A 20894-nucleotide genomic window follows, 5' to 3' on the forward strand; every position below is an offset into this window, starting at 1 on the left:
GCAACGGAAAAAGCATGCGAAGTTCAGAAGAACGCGAAATCCCGAAGATTGCCTAAAATTTACAGGCGCGCGAAATTTGGCACGGACTTCAATGCGAGATGCCTTTAATAGGTTCCACAACGAAACATTGTCCCGAAATTTGGTAGGAAATCCGAAGAAATTCTGGTCGTATGTGAAGTACACATGCGGCAAGACGCAATCAATACCTTCGCTGCGCAGTGCCGATGGTACTGTTACCGACGACTGTGCCGCTAAAGCGGAGTTACTGAACGCAGTTTTCCGAAATTCCTTCACCAGGGAAGACGAATGGAATATTCCAGAATTTGAAACACGAACAGCTGCTAGCATGAGATTCTTAGAAGTAGATACCTTAGGGGTTGCGAAGCAACTCAAATCGCTTGATACGGGCAAGTCTTCGGGTCCAGATTGTATACCGATTAGGTTCCTTTCAGATTATGCTGACACAATAGCTCCCTACTTAGCAGTCATATACAACCGCTCGCTCACCGATAGATCTGTACCTACAGATTGGAAAATTGCGCAGGTCGCACCAGTGTTTAAGAAGGGTAGTAGGAGTAATCCATCGAACTACAGACCTATATCATTGACGTCGGTTTGCAGTAGGGTTTTGGAGCATATATTGTATTCAAACATTATGAATCACCTCGAAGGGAACGATCTATTGGTACGTAATCAGCATGGTTTCAGAAAACATGGTTCTTGTGCAACGCAGCTAGCTCTTTATTCGCGCGAAGTAATGGCCGCTATCGACAGGGGATCTCAAGTTGATTCCGTATTTCTAGATTTCCGGAAAGCTTTTAACACCGTTCCTCACAAACGACTTCTAATCAAGCTGCGGGCCTATGGGGTATCGTCTCAGTTGTGCGACTGGATTCGTGATTTCCTGTCAGGAAGGTCGCAGTTAGTAGTAATAGACGGCAAATCCATCGAGTAAAACTGAAGTGATGTCAGGTGTTCCCCAGGGAAGCGTCCTGGGACCTCTTCTGTTCCTGATCTATATAAATGACCTGGGTGACAATCTGAGCAGTTCTCTTAGGTTGTTCGCAGATGATGCTGTAATTTACCGTCTTGTAAGGTCATCGGAAGACCAGTATCAGTTGCAAAGCGATTTAGAAAAGATTGCTGAATGGTGTGGCAGGTGGCAGTTGACGCTAAATAACGAAAAGTGTGAGGTGATCCACATGAGTTCCAAAAGAAATCCGGTGGAATTCGATTACTCGATAAATAGTACAATCCTCAACGGTGTCAATTCAACTAAGTACCTGGGTGTTAAAATTACGAACAACTTCAGTTGGAAAGACCACATAGATAACATTGTGTGGAAGGCGAGCCCAAGGTTGCGTTTCATTGGCAGGACACTTAGAAGATGCAACAAGTCCTCTAAAGAGACAGCTTACACCACACACGTTCGTCCTCTGTTGGAATATTGCTGCGCGGTGTGGGATCCTTACCAGGTGGGATTGATGGAGGACATCGAAAGGGTGCAAAAAAGGACAGCTCGTTTGGTATTATCGCGTAATAGGGGAGAGAGTGTGGCAGATATGATACACGAGTTGGGATGGAAGTCATTAAAGCAAAGACGTTTTTCGTCGCGGCGAGACCTATTTACGAAATTTCAGTCACCAACTTTCTCTTCCGAATGCGAAAATATTTTGTTGAGCCCAACCTACGTAGGTAGGAATTATCATCAAAATAAAATAAGAGAAATCAAAGCTCGAACAGAAAGGTTTAGGTGTTCGTTTTTCCCGCGCGCTGTTCGGGAGTGGAATGGTAGAGAGACAGTATGGTTGTGGTTCGATGAACCCTCTGCCAAGCACTTAAATGTGAATTGCAGAGTAATCATGTAGATGTAGATGTAGATGTAGATGTAGACAGGTGGATGCTGCATTATGACAACGACCCATAACAGATGGCCACAGCAATCGCAGAATATTTTACCTCAAAAGGCATTCCTGCTGTTCCACAGTTCCTTATTCATCTGATCAGAGTGCTTGTGACTTTTTTCTTTTCCCGAAATTAAATAAATGTCTTAAAATGTCATTTTGGGATGCAGGCCAGAACTGAAAAGAATGTGACGGAAAAGCTGAAGGCCCTATTAGTTGAAACATTTCAGCAGTGCTACCAACACTGGGGACACCGACTTCGCAGGTGTATAGTTGCAACTACATTCAAGGAGGCGACATTGTTGTTTGAAACAAAAAAAAATAAAAACTTTAGTAGATAAAAAATCACTCACTACCTTTCTCACACCTCGTAGAACCCGTGGCATGTATAAAGGCGGCAGGTTTTAGAAGAATAGCAGCAGTGAAAAAACGTCTGTCACTTATAGCCTGATTGTTAGCATACTAGACTGGTAAGCAGAAGGTGGTTGGTTGGTAGACACCAACCGCTGACCACGCCGCGCCTCACGGCAGCTGTTTCGCCGTCGGCGATTCTCTCTCCGTTTTCAACGATTTGGTGATTCACACCAGCAATATGGCAGCTTTCAGCTGAACAAACACCACGCTGCAGTGTGCTTTCAACCCAGATTACGAAATGCCATCGTCTTATGAAATCCAGGTGTGGACGCATCACAAACTGAAAAATGACTAACCTGGTAGTCAAGGAAGGCAGGATTCGGTTAAGATTGTGCACGGGGCCGTAATCAGTTGCTGTTGGTTCCCTTTTGCAATTAAACACTTTTAAAACGGTAGCTCCAGACTCATCAATATAAAGATATCACACGTTATTAATGAAGGAATAAACGACTGTGTAATTAATAGCGCTTTCAGTGCGTTACAATTTACCAAATGAGCATAAAATACAGACACAGAAAATGATGTTTTAGAAACAAGCCAATGTGATGCTAATTAGAATTTTAAGGCAAGTAACCACAATCACGGATGTAGGCAGTTAACGCCAGGAAAGGCAATTATAAAAAAAATTTAACAAACATACTATAAAGCAGGAATACAATAGCAAGGTTAATTCAAAAAGACAGGCAACTGATCACCAAACAGGTCAGACAGAATGATGGTAAACTTGGTAGCACAAACATTTAAACCTGCTGTAACGCCAACAATGGCAATACCATAAAAAAATTTAGAAACATACAATGATAACGAAAATACAATAATAAAACACAAGAGCCAGTAACAGAGGGTGCACCAGGAATCGACGTCTGAGTAGGTCCGGCAACAAAAAAAAAAAAAAACAAAAAATCAACTTTCGCGAGCGACGACTTAGGCAGCCAAGAGTTAAAAATGGTTCAAATGGTTCTGAGCACTATGGGACTTAACACCTGTGGTCATCAGTCCCCTAGAACTTAGAACTACTTAAACCTAACTAACCTAAGGACATCACACACATCCATGCCCGAGGCAGGATTCGAACCTGCGACCGTAGCGGTCACGCGGTTCCAGACTGAAGCGCCTAGAACCGCTTGGCCACACCGGCCGGCGATGTTCATGTAACAGCCTCTTTTCGAGACGTTATACAAGAGTTGCATTCACTTCAGAAGATGGTAACTCAGACTTGTGACAGTCTAACGAATGACTAATGATGATCTAGCTGAGGCTATCTGATGTCCAATAAGCCAGAATGAAAATTTCACTCTACAGCGGAGTGTGCGCTGATATGGAACTTCCTGGCAGATTAAAACTGTGTGGAGACGAGGTACTGGCGGAATTAAAGCTGTGAGGACGGGGCGTGAGTTGTGCCTGGGTAGCTCAGTCGGTAGAGCACTTTCCCGCGAAAGGTCTCTGTCCGGCACACAGTTTTAATCTGCCAGAAAGTTTCAAACCAAATGCAAAGATGTAAATATACGCCAAAGCCAGAACCGGCGATCTGGACTCCACCTGCAGAATACTGTGCTTAGAGTGCCCGGAACAAGAAACGAATCACTACCATCAGAGTAGAAGAATGACCAACCAACCTACAATTAAGAAAGCTGTCAAAAATACGCGCACACTGGACAGCAGCGGCATGGCGAGGAAACTTGCACTGCTGTTACATACAAACCCTCAGGGCAGGTACCTGGGATGTTGGTGGCCACGAGGCAGGAAAAATACCACTGGTTGAACTTATCAAATAGTAACAAACTGAAAGCAATAAATAGTAATTAGAAGTGCGGGAAAGCTAATCAGATCCGCCTTCTCCAAGCACTCCACTCGCTGCTCTTTGCCTCGGCGACGCTACTGGCAGCAACACGGAACCCAAGTCACTGGAGAATTGTGGGATTGCACTTTGATTGAAATGCACTCATCTTAAGGCTTGCTGGATCAAGTTTACGTCGAAGTCGTGCACCCTCCATCTGGCAGTCAATGCGCACCGCCAGCAGTCCCGGCACGTTCCCGCACTGTACGGACTGAGTCCTCAACTGAACTACACACTGACACTGCGCGGTAGAACCACGATGTCAGTCCAAAGATAGGGCCACAGTTACTACATATCGATAACGGCCGCTGCTGCCACTAGCGGACAGGCAACACTTGCGAAACCAAGTGGCACCAGTCAACACGAGAAGAAGACAAACAACCGCAACCATGTCAACTAAACGATACGGTCTGGCCTCCAACAGAGCAGAAACCTACAAACAGCACCAACGCAAGCCGCTGCACAGCTCAATGACAACGAAATAGATTGGCTACAGATGGACTTCAATGTGTAGCTCCTTAAATCTCAGATTGGAAATCTGATGTGGAGCTTTAGTAACCGAACGGCGGAAGTTCGAGCAAAGGGACGGTGCTGTTGGCGAAATAAAAATTTCGTGCGGCGGTCACAGCATGCTAAACGTAAAGGTGTATAACCTACCATTTGAGGCACTAATGAAGAGGTAGGACATTGTCTGAGAGCGTATGGAGAGTTTTTATCCGTGACCAGAGACTTCCGAGATGCAGAGGGTATTTGAAAGGTAGACTCGGGCGTCCGATTGGTCAGCTACAGAAACAGATGCCGCCTTTGACAATAGAGGTGTCCTTCAGTAAAATGGCCAGCCTCAGATGTGCTGCATCTGCAGCTCCACAGAACATACACGACAAACATGCCCAATTAGCAAACGGCCAGCTCAACTGCCAAGGTGAGAAAATGAGACACAGCCAGCTACACTAGAGCGCTGAGATGTGAAGCCGCCCAGCCTCGGCGCAGGTAGCGCTAGGGGAAACGTCTGCTCCGACTCCAAGGGCGATAACACAATGGAGAGCGAACCGGCCCCCACACCAGCCACTCGTCGGCAGACAATTACGGAGCTCAGCTCAGCCGTCCAGGAAACCGCTGGAGGCAGTCAGATTGCCGAACCCAGCGCCCACCTCGCACAGCGAGATGCGCGAACACAACCTGAAGACATAGGTATCTAAAACAGCGCAGATCCTAAAGGAATTCCTTGACGAAGCAAAACAAAGTTAACTGGGAAAGGCGCAATTTTGAGCCTCCAGGCGATCAAGGCTGAGCCAAGAAAACAAAGCAGTACAGATGGGTACATCGGATGCGGAGGCGTCGGATACATAACAAAAGTAACGAACGACAAACCTGAGTACGTCATTCTAAGGCCATATCAAATACCAGACTCACCCCACAAGACGCCTAACGCCTTGGAAGTACACAGAAATACGGAATATGCGATCACCGATGTAACGTCAACACTATGAGCTTCACAGTTAAATTACACGCTCTTTCACACACCTTGTAGCACAGCCAGCATAGCTCTACTAAAAGTAGTAGACACGTCACAAGTAGAATGGGTACCAGCATTCGGCCTTCACCAATACAGATGCTGAAACACGACGGGGGACAGCAGTTCTGCTCAGGACAGGCGTCGAAACGAGGAAAGCAAAATTAATGGTCAATGGACATGGATTAGCAGTCGAAATATGAGGAACGTTCATCATCATCTTATAAACACCATCTGGAATGGAAAACGAGAGAGCCAGGGCAGGCTTATCAACGACAGCAGTAGCATTCTATTCCAAAACAATAGGAAATACCTTCGAATCCCACAATATCAATACAGAGTACAGGAAATGGTGACATGGCAGCGAACTTAAACATCATAATAACGTTAATATACACACATCAAAAGAAGTTTTGCATCATCCCGGTTCCCAGAACTCCTGAAGATAGACGTTGACTGTGGATACTTGATCACAGAGACAGTCTCTTTGACTGTTCAGAGATTTCAGTAAACCAGCCCAAAGATGTAAACAAACATGCATGAGCAGCGCCTATTAGACGGAGGGGGCCGACAGCCGATCAGTTCCAGTCATTCCACCAGGAAGGAGGTACACGGCTCGTGTTGTCAATAGTTCAACCATGCCTAGACGGTTAATACCGCGGTTCGATCGCATCCGCATTGTTACTTTACGCTAGGAAGGGCTCTCAACAACGGAAGTGTCCAGGCGTCTTTGAGTGAACCAAAGCGATATTGTTCGGACATGCAGTAGATACAGAGATACAGGAACTGTCGATGACATGCCTCGCTCAGGCCGCCCAACGCCTACTACTGCAGTGGATGACAGCTACCTACGGATTATGGCTCAGAGGGACCCTGACAGCAACGCCACCATGTTGAATAATGCTTTTCGTGCAGCCACAGGACGTCGTGTTAAGACTCAAAATGTGCGCATCAGGCTGCATGATGCGCAGCTTCACTCTTGACGTCCATGGCGAGGTCCATCTTTGCAACCACGACAAAATGCAGCGCAGTACAGATGGGTCTAAAAACATGCCAAATGGACCGCTCAGGATTGGCATCACATTCGCATATGCCTTCAACCAGACAATCGTCGGAGACGTCTTTGAAGGGAACCCAATCAGGCTGAACGTCTTAGACACACTGTTCAGCAAGTGCAGCAAGTTGGAGGTTCCCTGCCGTTTTGGGGTGGCATTATGTGGGGCCGACGTACGCCGCTGGTGGTCATGGAAGGCGGCGTAACGGCTCTACAATACGTGAATGCCATCCTCCGACCAATAGTGCAACCATATCGGCAAAATATTCACGAGGCATTGGTTTTCTTGAGCGACATTTCGTGACCCCATCGTGCACATCTTGTAAATGACTTCCTTCAGGATAACGACATCGCTCGACAAGAGCGGCCAGCATGTTCTACAGACATGGACCCTATCGAATATGCCTGGGATAGATTGAAAAGGGCTGTTTATGGAAGACGTGACCCACCAACCACTCTCAGAGATCTACGCCGAATCGCCGTTGAGGAGTGGGGCAATCTGGACCAACAGTGCCTTGATGAACTTGTGGATAGTATGCCACGACGAATACAGGCATGCATCAATCCAAGAGGACGTGCTACTGGGTATTAGAGGTACCGGTGTGTACAGCAATCTGGACCACCACCTCTGAAGGTCTCGCCATATGGTGCTACAACATGCAATGTGTGGTTTCCATGAGGAATAAAAAGGGCGGAAATGATGTTTATGTTGGTCACTATTCAAATTTTCTGTACAAGTTCTGGAACCGAGGTGATGCAAAATATTATTTGATGTGTGTATTTTGTGACAGTGAAAGCTACATGTACGAAGACCTAAGGCATATGACTAGAAGAATTTTAAAAATGTAAGTAATGATAACAATTCAATATTGTTCATGGTAGTAAGTTTTACTATGTGAACTGTTGATCTTTATAGGACTGTAATAAAAGCGCTAGTGTTACAGTGGCCACTAAAGATTCAGTTACAGAGGACATACATGAAAGTGACCAAAATTGTGAAAAAATTATTATTAGGTCTTCATTATTACGTGGTATTGAAATTTAAATTCCTGAATATTGTGTTCCAATTCCACTACTAAGAGTGGTAGAAATAATAATTGGCAAAAGGTTGCATGGGCTGGTGCTCCTTTCTTATTCTGTATTTCCTCATTTAATCGTATGTTTTCTTGTAGTTTCACGCAATCACTAGGCAGGGAATATTTCTGTAGTGGATCAAGAAGGCTGTGGAATAGCATCGCTGCCACTTATTTTGTATTCTTTGGTTAGTGGTGTTTGTTTCCAAGTGTTCAAAAGAGTAAAGTGTACCAAAGTGTAAAGTTTATGGAAGTCTGCAGGATAACTCGTTGCACTGAAGTGTACTTACTGCACTATAATCATCTTGGCAGACTATGATCTCTACACAGGCTAAGATTTGAGCCAAGGCGCTTTCACACTGTCGATATTGAAGGGAATTGATAACAGGAGGGTTGCTGCAGCTGACATTGTTGCTACTGAGTTCGAAAATCAGATTAATCGAAGACAACAAGCAAAGAAAAAGATTGCTTGAGAATGAAGAGTAATATGCTTGTGGTTTGCACCAGTTTTCCCACAGAAGGTGAGGCCTTTATATGAACACTGTTATATCTTTGATTCAGGTTTACCATAACTACATTTTAAAAACTTGATGTAACTTTTCCTCACAGACAACTGACGTTGGAGCATTTAAATGTGATATCCAACTAGTGAATACTATAGTGAAATATTCTGTGGAAGGAATATTCATTTAATACGATAGTAAGGCATTTATGTTACAGAAAAGCCGTGAAATTATGTGCATTTTTTTCACATGTATTCGGAGAGCTGTAAATATACAGCAAAAGAAGATACCTAAATTCTGTTCCACAGTGTTTATAATAAAGATATATCAAATTTTGTACAACAGTGCATTAATTTCGTTCGGATGGAGTTTTCAAAAAGAGAACGTTCATACCTTGACGAAAAAAATTACAATTGTTTATCATTAGAAACGTATAATGTCAATAAACATGAAAACTCGTGTGTAACATTTCTTAACAACTGTGTCTAATGTATTTAAATTGTGTTGAAAACTTTATAAAGTTTAATCAAAGTACTGCAATTTTGCGTACACCCCCTTTAAAATAAAATGAAATATGTATGGTTGTAATAAGGCTGTTATTACATTTGCAAAAGGTGGTATTAACTTATACAGCTTGATTTTTGATAAATTTTTAATACGTCATTGCCTTGAATTGGCATACTTCCAAGACACAAGCTAAGACACGAAAACGATCAGATAAGAAATATCTGTAACCACTAGTATGACCTTTCCCGCTATTTTATTGCAAGAAATTACATCAATAACGATTTATTGTCAAGAGATCCTCAACGCGCTGCTGCTTCGAAACAGCAAATATTTGTAAGATTTAAGTTATAAAATGCACCAAATATGTGCTTCAGTTGAACTGACGATATCAAATATGGCGTCTCCCAAGTACTGCTTGTGTTGTATGGCCTTGCATCTCATTGAACGCGTTCCTCTCCACGAAGCAAAAGTCTGACTTGCGTTATTCGGTCTCGCGCGCTACATAATGCCGTGGAACGTGAAGTTTCGTGCTGTGACGTTACAAAATCTGACTTCCCCGTCCCGTGTGCATCGCGTCTGTGTGAACGGACTGAAGTAACATTCGCGCAAACGAAGTTGACACTCGGCGCGGTGGCTGATGGGAGCGACTGTAAACGGGAAATGCTCCCATCAGCCACCGCGCCGAGTGAGATGTGAATGGAGGCAAGAGCACTCACCGAGCAGCTGCAGGCCGTCCGGCACGGCGGTGAGGTTGTTGTCGCTGAGGCGGAGCGCCCGGAGCGAGCGCCGCGACGCCAGCTGCTCCAGCAGCCGCCGCGGCACCGCAGACAGCTGCGCGCCCGCCAGGCCCAGCTCCTGCCAACAGTGCCGCCGTGTCGCCGTACACTCACCAAGATGAGAGAGCGAGCTTACACGCTGTGCCCACGCCAGTCCTATTTTGATTCCTAATGCTGCGTGAAGGTTTGGGTGCGCAATACGGCTCCATATACGCTACTCCGCAAAAGCTTAAGACGAGCTACGTAAAGTAACATGACATAAATTGAAAAAAAATCCCACCACCAAGGGGCAGTTGTGCAAGAGTTTGTAGGCGTGTTGTTACATCTGAAGTCCTTATAAACTTCCCGCCAGTCGCATAAGAGTGGCTCTAGTAGGTATGCTTCAAATATGCGCTGTAACGATCGTGAGCGTTACTTACACTACTCGCCATTAAAATTGCTACACAAAGAAGAAATGCGGATGCTAAACGAGTATTCATAGGACAAACATATACTAGGACTGACTTGTGATTACATTTTCACGCAGTTTGGGTGCATAGATCCTGAGAAATCAGTACCCAGAACAATGGCCGTGATAACGGCCTTGATACACCTGGGCATTGAGTCAAACAGAGCTTGGATGGCGTGTACAGGTACAGCTGCCCATGCAGCTTCAACACGATACCACAGTTCATCAAGAGTAGTGACTGGCGTATTGTGACGAGCCAGTTGTTCGGCAACCATTGACCAGACGTTTTCAGTTGGTGAGTTCTGGAGAATGTGCTGGCCAGGGCAGCAGTCGAACATTTTCTGTATCCAGAAAGGCCCGTACAGGACCTGCGACATAGCACCGCGTCGTAACACATCTGAAACGTAACGTCCACTGTTCAAAGTGCCGTCAATGCGAACAAGAGGTGACCGAGACGTGTAACCAATGGCACCCCATGCCATCACGCTGGGTGATACGCCAGTTCAAATGGCTCTGAGCGCAAAGGGACTTAACATCTTAGGTCATCAGTCCCCTACGACTTAGAAATAATTAAACCTAACTAACCTAAGGACGTCACACACATCCATGCACGACGCAGGATTCGAACCTGCTACCGTAGCGCTCGCGCGGTTCCAGACTGAAGTGGCCAGTATCGCGATGACGAATACACGCTTCCAATGTGCGTTCACCGCGATGTCGCCAAACACGAATGCGACCATCATGATGCTGTAAACTGAACCTGGATTCATCCGAAAAAATGACGTTTGGCCATTCGTGCACCCAGGTTCGTCGTTTAGTACACCATCGCAGGCGCTCCTGTCTGTCATGCTCCGTCAAGGGTAACCGCAGCCATGGTCTCCGAGCTGATAGTCCATGCTGCTGCAAACGTCGTCGAACTGTCCGTGCAGATGGTTGTTGTCTTGCAAACGTCCCCATCTGTTGACTCATAGATCGAGACGTGGCTGCACGATCCGTTACAGCCATGCGGATAAGATGCCTGTAATCTCGACTGCTAGTGATACGAGGCCGTTGGGATCCAGCACGGCTTTCCGTATTGCCGTCCTGAACCCACCGATTTCATATTCTGCTAACAGTCACTGGATCTCGACCAACGCGAGCAGCATTGTCGCGATACGATAAACCGCAATCGCGATAGGCTACAATCCGACCTTTATCAAAGTCGGAAACGTTATGGGACGCATTTCGCCCCCTTACATGAGGCATCACAACAACGTATCACCAGGCAACGCCGGTGAACTGTGTTTGTGTATGAGAAATCGGTTGGAAACTTTCCTCATGTCAGCACGTTGTCGGTGTCGCCACCGGCGGCAACCTTGTGTGAATGCTCTCAAAAGCTAATCATTTGCATATCACAGCATCTTCTTCCTGTCGGTTAAATTTCGCGTCTGTAGCACGTCATCTTCGTGGTGTAGCAATTTTAATGGCCAGTAGTGTATTTCGATTCCTAATGGTGCGTGGAAAAGATTTGGATGCGCAATACGGCTCCATATAAGCCACTCCACAAAAGCTTAATACGACATACGTAAAGTAACACGACATAAACGGACGAAAAAAAAAATCCCAGCACCAAGAAGTAGTTGTGCGAGAGTTGATAGGCGTGTTTTTACGTCTGAAAGGCGCCCATTTAAATTTCACGCCAGTCGCGTAAGACTGGCGCTAGTAGGTATGCTTTAAATATGCGCTGTAACGATCGTGAGCGTTAGTTACTTTCGAGATGGCACGTAGTGGGTTGTTGATAGTACAGAATCCTTTGAAGACGACGAAGACGCCATTATCAACAACTTGGAGTTTCAACGAGATCGTGTAGTAGGGCTACGAGAAACTGGATGTTCCTTTCGGAGTATTGCAGATAGACGGGGCAGGGATGTAACAACTGTACGTGATTGGTGCCAGTGATGGTCACGGGAAGGAACGGTCACAAGAAGACCAGGCTCTAGACGGCCACGTGAGGCACGTAGTGTTCGACGTACTGCTGTGGCGCATTGTACTGCGTCTACAACAGCAGTTAGAGTAGCAGTTAGTACCAAAGTGACACAACGAAGTGTTACATATCGCGGCAGGGAAAAAGTTTTGTACTTTAAACATTGCAGCACAGTAAGCAATCGTGCAGCCTCGATTGCGGTAATGAAACCAACCTTTACCTAGGTTTCAGCCCAGATTATTGAGCCTTCTTCAGAAGATAAAAAGTGACTACGCCTATTCAGGCTGTTTTAGTTTTATTTCTAGACCATGTCCTCTAAGACAAATTATAGATTCAGGTATATCTTCTGAAGAAGGCTCAATTATTTGGGCTGAAACCTAGGTAAAGGTTGGTTTCATTACCGCAATCGAGGCTGATAGTTTCTTATGTGTTACATATCGGTTACTTCAAGGACAGCTCCGAGCCAGGCGTCCTGTAGCATCCATTCCACTGACTCCAAACAACCGCCATTTGTGACTGCAGTGGTGTCAACTGAAAGGTCATTGGAGGGCAGGGCGAGGATGTGTCGTGTTTTCTGATGAAAGCGGCGTGTGCCTCGGTGTCAGTGAAGGTAGTGTGTTGGTTAGAAAGGCATTTACGGGCTGGCAACTAACTTGTCTGCGTGCTACACACACCGGACGTACGCCTGGAGTTATGGTCTGAGATACGATTTCGTACGACTGCAGGTGTGCCCTCGTGGTTGTCGCTCGCATCGTGACCGCAAAATTGTACATTGGTCTGGTGATCCGACCTGTCGACAGCATTTCAGGGATTGTTTTCCTATGGCATAACGCTCGCCCACGTACCTCTGTTGTAACCCAACATGCTCTGTAGTGTGTCGACCTGTTGCCTTGGCCTGCTCGATCATCATATCTGTCTCCAGTCTAGCACCTATGGGACATCGTCGAACAAAAGCTCCTGCCTCATCCACTATCAGCAATAACTGTTCCTGTATCGACTGACCAGGTGCAGCAGGCACAGAACTCCATCCCACAAACTGACACCTAGCACCTGCACAACACAATGCATGCACGTTTACATGCTTGCATTAAACATGCTGTTCGTTATAACGGCTATTAATGTAACAGCACTTCACATTTGCCTAGGCTTTTCTAGCGCTTACATTAACCTGGGAACTTGGAACATTAAGCACTTAAATATGTTTGCTAGACAGATTGATTACCGAAAATTTTTTTTTACTTTATATTATTTGTCATGGAAGGTTTTTCCGTTAGTGAATTAACTACTTGGTGGAAACGGATGAGAAAGTGCAGCAACATGTTACCAGAGCCCCCCCAGTCGCGCACAAAAGGCTGGACGTCTCGTGGAATGTGGTCAGCATCAGTATAACACCAAATGGAGCTGACCCGCAAAACCAGGCAGTTGGAGAAACGGGAAGACAGGGTGTGCCAAAAGCGAGCAGTTTTTATAGTGGTTCCCTTCATTGCAACAAGGACGAGTGATTAAGTTTTAGATGACATTACGTGGAGAGAATCATCAGAAAGCTACAGGTACATCTACATCTACATCTACATCCATACTCCGCAAGCCACCTGACGGTGTGTGGCGGAGGGTACCCTGAGTACCTCTATCGGTTCTCCCTTCTATTCCAGTCTCGTATTGTTCGTGGACGAAGTGTGAGGAGCGTAGCCAATAAGTTCAATGTTCCTCACAGCATTATGCGTGAGTGTGTTCCAAACTACAGAGACTGGCTGCCTGAAGTAGAGGAATCGGTCGACCATGGTAGACCACAGCAGTAGATGACTGCCACATTGTGCAACAGGCAAGAAGGGACCCATGTCAAACATCAGGTACAGCTGAAACCACTTTTTACATGCCTGCAAGGCTCGGAATCTCACGCTCCACATTGGTACGGCGACTACATGGTGGTGGTCTCTTTGCCTGACGACCAGGATGTTGTGTTCTGTTAACACAAGCAAATCAGCGGCACTGTATGCAGTGTTGCCAAGAGCCAAGGGACTGGACGAACGAAGAGTGGGGTCTCCTCCCCTTCTCCGATAAAAGCAATCCCAGTCTGGATGTACCATCATATGGTGAGACGTGGGGACAGGTAATCCACCCAGGAACGACGTCAAACAAGATGGCTTTCGTGGTTCAGATGTTACGCTGTGAGGAGCCATAATGTTGCATGGGCATACTGACCTCCACATACTTGAACACGGAACACTCACCATTCAGCGTCATTGTGACTGTACTCCTTCCCCATGTGCATCCTTCCATGGATGAATTTTCAGCGATATGATTTTTGTGGATTAGAATGGGAGACCACATCGAACTGCGCAGGTCGAGTAGTCTTGGATCGAGAGGATATTCGACGAATGGACTGGCCTGCCCTGTCCGTTTCCCCATCTTAAATCTGATTGACCACATATGGAATCCGTTGGGGGGACGTATTGCAGCATGTACATATGCACCAGCGACTATCCAGGCATTATCCACCGCCTTGGTGGCGAGTGAACCGCCCTACCACAAGAACTTGCCAGTCTTGTGGCCAGCATTGGAGAACTTTGCAGAGCATGCATAGCAGTGCGTGGTTATCACACATATTAGGAACCATGTTTCACCATTGGCAATGTTCAGGAGACCATCATAAATCGTTTGACTTCAGTATAATTATTGTTTTTGAATAAAAGTGTCATTCCTATTCGTCTCACTGCGTATTTAGCTTAGTTACCTTCTGGACTATATTGTAGCAGTTCTTTGTATGCATGGTAAAAGTGTTGTCGAGCTGTATGACTCGTCAGTGATACATCACGCAAGGTTGCTTTCTTCTTTGAGGTTTGCGCACATATGTAAGTCCCACATTATTTGACCTGACACAAGCGGATTTCTGAAACGAGCCAGAACAGCCGGCAAGTTCAGCGGATATTTTTTACGGATCCGGCCTGCCGATATCACGCCCGTAGTATTCCACTGACATGCAGACCCCGTCCGTTTGATCCAGTCTGTCAGTACTGTCCAGAGTCCATTCCTGTGTGGGGCAAACTGACAGATTTATTTAATCTTCTCAAGAAAATTATCAGACTGGGGCAGAATGTTTGCTGGAGTAAGACTGGAGTGCGTGGTTCCACCATTCTTTTTTATTACTTACGTGGATAAAATCATAAGAGTGGAGACAAATGCCATGCAGCTTCATTCAAATCAACAGAAACCCAAATCTAGAGGCCTTACTTTGCACATAGGGTTTAGTTCTTGTAGAAAGAGGATGGCCTGCAGAGTTCTATACACCTTTTATAGATAATATCCGAGAAAAGTTGCATGAGCATAAACACTGAAAAACAAAGTATGTCCCCCTGCGGAAAATACTTAGTACAAAGTAAAACCTTTTTGAAATTTAAAGTTCTGGAAAGGGTGAACATTATCACATATTTTGACCATAAACTATCCCTTCTGGGGGAAACAGATCTAGCCACTAGGTATAAAGAACTAATGGGAGCTATTAATAATGTCATGGAATCTTCCGTAGTCCAGAAGGACGCGAGAAAACGATTTTGAGACCTTAGTAAGACCTGTGTTGTGCTACGGTAACGAAGCCTGTGCAGTAGACAAAAGATGCGAAAAGCTAATAGCCTGTGAAATGAAGTTCTTGAGACGAACAGCTGGTCTTACTCCATGGGATTACGAAAGGAACAGATGTGGTGAAGGACCTTGAAATGGAACCCATCACAAATTATATACAGACCTACCAAAACAACTGGAGAAAACATCTACAATGCATGAGCTTAAAGGATCCCAAAATCCTAGCCCCATATCATCTACATATATACATAATCCGAAAACCACTGTGCGGTGCATGGCGGAATCCATCAAGTACCACTAACAGTCATTTCTTTTCCTGTCCCTGCGACTGTCTAGAAGCTTCTGTACGAGCCCTAATTTCTCGCGTCTTATCTTAGTGGTCCATACGCGAAATGTACAACCCTAGGGGCGTAGTATCGCTGGGTTGACCAGCGAAAAGGTGGCAACAGGACCTCTTAGAGGAGACCATAACAGGTCAAAAGATCTAATGATGATGATGATGATGATGATGATGATGATTCGTGGATGCAGGACTGCGGTGTAAGCTCACCGAAAGTACGTTGTACGTCGCGGCGATTATCGGTAATATTTTACTGTAGTACATTTTTCGATTCTGAAACTCGTTTATATCGTCGAGAGGAATTTACTATCGACGATAGTGGAACGAATATTACTGCAATCGCCAGCGCGGTACTCTTAAGCACTCATATATTTCTCGTAAGAAAAATGACATTTTGGACCGGAGAAATGCAATATTCGAACTACGTCCAACTAATTTAGAATTGTGCTCACTCCTCTGAGTGTAGTGAAGTTTCGATATTCTAGGAAGAGGGCGTTCTTGACCCTTTGTGAAGTACAGTAACTCGAAAATTCTATAAAATAATGGACGTAACACAGTTACGGGTGATACAATAATGAACAAAGAAACAGCAAGTTTTTACTCGAACGCCTTTCCTGCTGTTTTTTTTTTTTAGAGAGAAATGATAATCAAATGTATATAGGAAAAATAAAAAGTCGTCCCCCCCACGAACGTGTTTGCAAGACATCAAACGTCTATCCCTGTAAGAGTGCAGTCATAGTTCCAATTATCAACTCGAAAGTTAAAGTTAATTAATGTTCTGTTTGCTTGCTGTTAATATGTCTACAGTTACGGGACACATTTAATTTCCAGCTCTTCAGTACCATAGCACGCAAAAAAGGGAAGCTAAAACAAAATTGCGGAGCCCATTGATGAAGTGGAGTATCGTGGGGTAATTTTTTTTGGGCGGCAGTGAAAGTGTTAAAACTGTCACGCCAATCGAAATGCCTAAAAAAAAAAGGTCGCCTGCATTGGTGTGACACACACGTGCAACGTTGTTCGAGAAACCATGGTCGAATGGTATAGAGTTACGTGACGTTAGTCAGAAAATGGCAACCAGTAGAAAAGCTAAAAAATCAGGCAGATGAGAAAGGTAACATGGGTTTGGAATTTCTCAAATCATTGAGGTAAACCAATTCAAGTTGGTTTGTAGAATATACGAGTCTTGAGACGTATTATAAGGCGTTTGGAAAATTTGATCGGCACAATCCGGAAGAGAATAAGGCAATCAGCTTAACATCTCATGCGTCTAAGTTGTTGACAAGAATAATACGTAGAACAATTAGAAGAAAATTTTTCATATGGCTATTAGTTTGGTTTTCGAGAATGTAAACGCACCAGAGAGGCAATTCTGACGTTGTAACTGATAATGCAAGCAAGACTTAAGAAAAATCAAGGCATGTGCATCGGATTTCATCGACCCTAGGAAAAGCGATCAGTTGTGTGAAATGTTGCAGAATGTTTGAAATTCTCTGAAAAATATGGATGTATATGAGAATCAAGAAGGAACAACAAGAATGAAAGATAAAGGGCGTAAGATAGAAATGCAGTCTTTCTTTCATCTTTTTAAATTTGTACAAAGAATGACGGAAACAAAAGAAGATTCAAGACCGGTATTGCAATTTGGAGTAGTGAAAGGAGATCATTGATAAGATTCGCTGGTGACACTGCTATCCTCAATGAAAGTGAAGAAGAATTGTGAGACTTGCTGAATTGGATGAATAGTCTAAATGGCTCTGAGTACTATGGGAATTAACATCTGAGGTCATCAGTCCCCTAGAACTTAGAACTACTTAAACCCGACCAACCTAAGGACATCACACACATCCATGCCCGAGGGAGGATTCGAACCAGCGACTGTAGCAGTCGCGCGGTTCGAGGCTGAAGCGCCTAGAACCGCTCGGCCACACCGGCCGGCGGATGAACAGTCTAATGAGTATAGAATATTGATTGAGAGGAAATCTAAGAAAGACGAAAGTAATGAGAATTATTAGAACTGAAATGAGCGACGAACTTACCATCAGGACTGGGGACCACGAAGTAGACGAAGTTAAGGAAGCGAAACTACACACCTCGGACAAAGCAAGGAGAACATATGGAGGAGACTAGCACAGCCAAAGAGGACATTCCTGGCCAAGAGAAATCCGTTAGTATCAAACATCGGCCTTAATCTGAGTAAGGAATTTCAGAGAATTGACGTTTGGAGCACGGTATGGTATGACTGTAAATCGTGGAGTGTGGGATAACTAGATAAGAATAGAATCGAAGCGTTTCAGAAGTATGCTGTAGAACGTTGATTGTTAGGAGGACTGATAAGAAATAGGGAGGTTCTCCATAGATTCGGCGAGGAGAGATACGTATGGGAGATACTAACCAGAAGAAGGAACAGGATGGTAGGATAAGTGTTATGAATTCAGGGAATAAGTTCCATGGGTGGTTATAATTAAAGTACAACTAACCACATTATCGTATGGTAACGAAACTTGTGAGATACTCTAATGTGTTAATGCGGAATCGATTTACGCTGAAAAAAATAGTTTCAGTTTGGGCCACCAGGTGCAAATATGGCGCTGTGAATGCAAGTTCACAGAATAGCCACCGGGTCTCGACCGCCCCCCCCCCCCCTCCTCCCACCACCACCGACGCGGTACCCCCTTCCGGAGGAATGTGATTGGCCGGCCTACAGAAGCGGACGACGGCCAAGCAGCTATATAGATATGCAGAACGCAGCATCCCGGGGGTGCCACAGGGATCGGTCCTGGGGCCCGTATTGTACAGCTTGTACACTGCGGACACTCCGACGGCCCCCCTGGTGCACACCGCGCAGTACGCAGACGACACAGCCTTCTACACGAGAAATGCGAACAAGGACCTGGTCATTCGTAGGCTACAAAGGGTTTTAGATGACACAGAAACCTGGGCCCGTCGCTGGCGCATCACCATCAATTCGGAGAAGACGCAGGCGATGCTGATTACCCGCAGGCTCGGAAGGCGCGAACCTCCTCAACGTCCCCCCCTCCACCTCCACTTAAATGGAACCCAACTCCCCTGGCGCAGAACCGCCAAGTACCTTGGCGTAACCTTGGACTCTCGTCTTACGTGGAAACCCCACATAGACGAGGTCCACAGGAAGGCCTGCGCCAGAATGTCCATCCTATATCCTATCCTGAACACAACCAGCTCCCTTCCCTACCCAGTAGCAGTAAATGTCTACCAGGCCCTGATCCGGCCAGTAATGGAGTATGCGTGCCCTGTCTGGGGATACGCGGCAAAGCAGCACCTGGACAAACTCCAGAGGCTGCAGAACCGCGCCCTCAGAAGGGCACTACACTTACCTCTTGGGTTCCCTACAGACGACCTGCACGCCGCAGCCGAAATCCCACTCCTGAGAGAGCGTTTCCAGGATCTGGCAAGGGCCTTCTACGAGGGTTCTTCCAGATCCGGAAACGTACTCATCCACTCCCTAGGTCGGTATGACATGTTGTTGTTGTTGTGGTCTTCAGTCCTGAGACTGGTTTGATGCAGCTCTCCATGCTACTCTATCCTGTGCAAGCTTTTTCATCTCCCAGTACCTATTGCAACCTACATCCTTCTGAATCTGCTTAGTGTATTCATCTCTTGGTCTCCCTCTACGATTTTTACCCTCCACGGTGCCCTCCAATACTAAATTGGTGATCCCTTGATGCCTCAGAACATGTCCTACCAACCGATCCCTTCTTCTGGTCAAGTTGTGCCACAAACTTCTCTTCTCCCCAATCCTATTCAATACTTCCTCATTAGTTATGTGATCTACCCATCTAATCTTCAGCATTCTTCTGTAGCACCACATTTCGAAAGCTTCTATTCTCTTCTTGTCCAGACTATTTATCGTCCATGTTTCACTTCCATACATGGCTACACTCCATACAAATACTTTCAGAAATGACTTCCTGACACTTAAATCAATACTGGATGTTAACAAATTTCTCTTCTTCAGAAACGCTTTCCTTGCCATTGCCAGCCTACATTTTATATCCTCTCTACTTCGACCATCATCAGTTATTTTGCTCCCCAAATAGCAAAACTCCTTTACTACTTTAAGTGCCTCATTTCCTAATCTAATTCCCTCAGCATCACCCGACTTAATTAGACTACATTCCATTATTCTTGTTTTGCTTTTGTTGATGTTCATCTTATATCCTCCTTTCAAGACACTGTCCATTCCATTCAACTGCTCTTCCAAGTCCTTTGCTGTCTCTGACAGAATTACAATGTCATCGGCGAACCTCAAAGTTTTTATTTCTTCTCCATGAATTTTAATACCTACCCCGAATTTTTCTTTTGTTTCCTTTACTGCTTGCTCAATATACAGATTGAACAACATCGGGGAGAGGCTACAACCCTGTCTTACTCCCTTCCCAACCACTGCTTCCCTTTCATGTCCCTCGACTCTTATAACTGCCATCTGGTTTCTGTACAAATTGTAAATAGCCTTTCGCTCCCTGTATTTTACCCCTGCCACCTTCAGAATTTGAAAGAGAGTATTCCAGTCAACATTGTCAAAAGCTTTCTCTAAGTCTACAAATGCTAGAAACGTAGGTTTGCCTTTCCTTAATCTTTCTTCTAAGATAAGTCGTAAGGTCAGTATTGCCTCACGTGTTCCAGTGTTTCTACGGAATCCGAACTGATCTTCCCCGAGGTTGGCTTCTACTAGTTTTTCCATTCGTCTGTAAAGAATTCGTGTTAGTATTTTGCAGCTGTGGCTTATTAAACTGATTGTTCGGTAATTTTCACATCTGTCAACACCTGCTTTCTTTGGGATTGGAATTATTATATTCTTCTTGAAGTCTGAGGGTATTTCGCCTGTTTCATACATCTTGCTCACCAGATGGTAGAGTTTTGTCAGGACTGGCTCTCCCACGGCCGTCAGTAGTTCCAATGGAATATTGTCTACTCCGGGGGCCTTGTTTCGACTCAGGTCTTTCA

General features: G+C 45.2%; 1 protein-coding gene across 1 annotated transcript in view; it reads right to left on the bottom strand.

Moving 5' to 3' along the window:
- Window positions 1–20894, bottom strand: part of LOC124545177 (chondroadherin-like protein) — a 186021-nt gene that overhangs the window by 78634 nt on the left and 86493 nt on the right. Inside the window, exon 5 of the mRNA XM_047124016.1 lies at window positions 9522–9660. Within this exon, the coding sequence (XP_046979972.1) occupies window positions 9522–9660 (139 nt within the window). The remainder of the gene's footprint in view (window positions 1–9521; window positions 9661–20894) is intronic.

The sequence above is a fragment of the Schistocerca americana genome, chromosome 8, assembly GCF_021461395.2.
Source record: "Schistocerca americana isolate TAMUIC-IGC-003095 chromosome 8, iqSchAmer2.1, whole genome shotgun sequence".
NCBI classification, from domain to species: domain Eukaryota; kingdom Metazoa; phylum Arthropoda; class Insecta; order Orthoptera; family Acrididae; genus Schistocerca; species Schistocerca americana.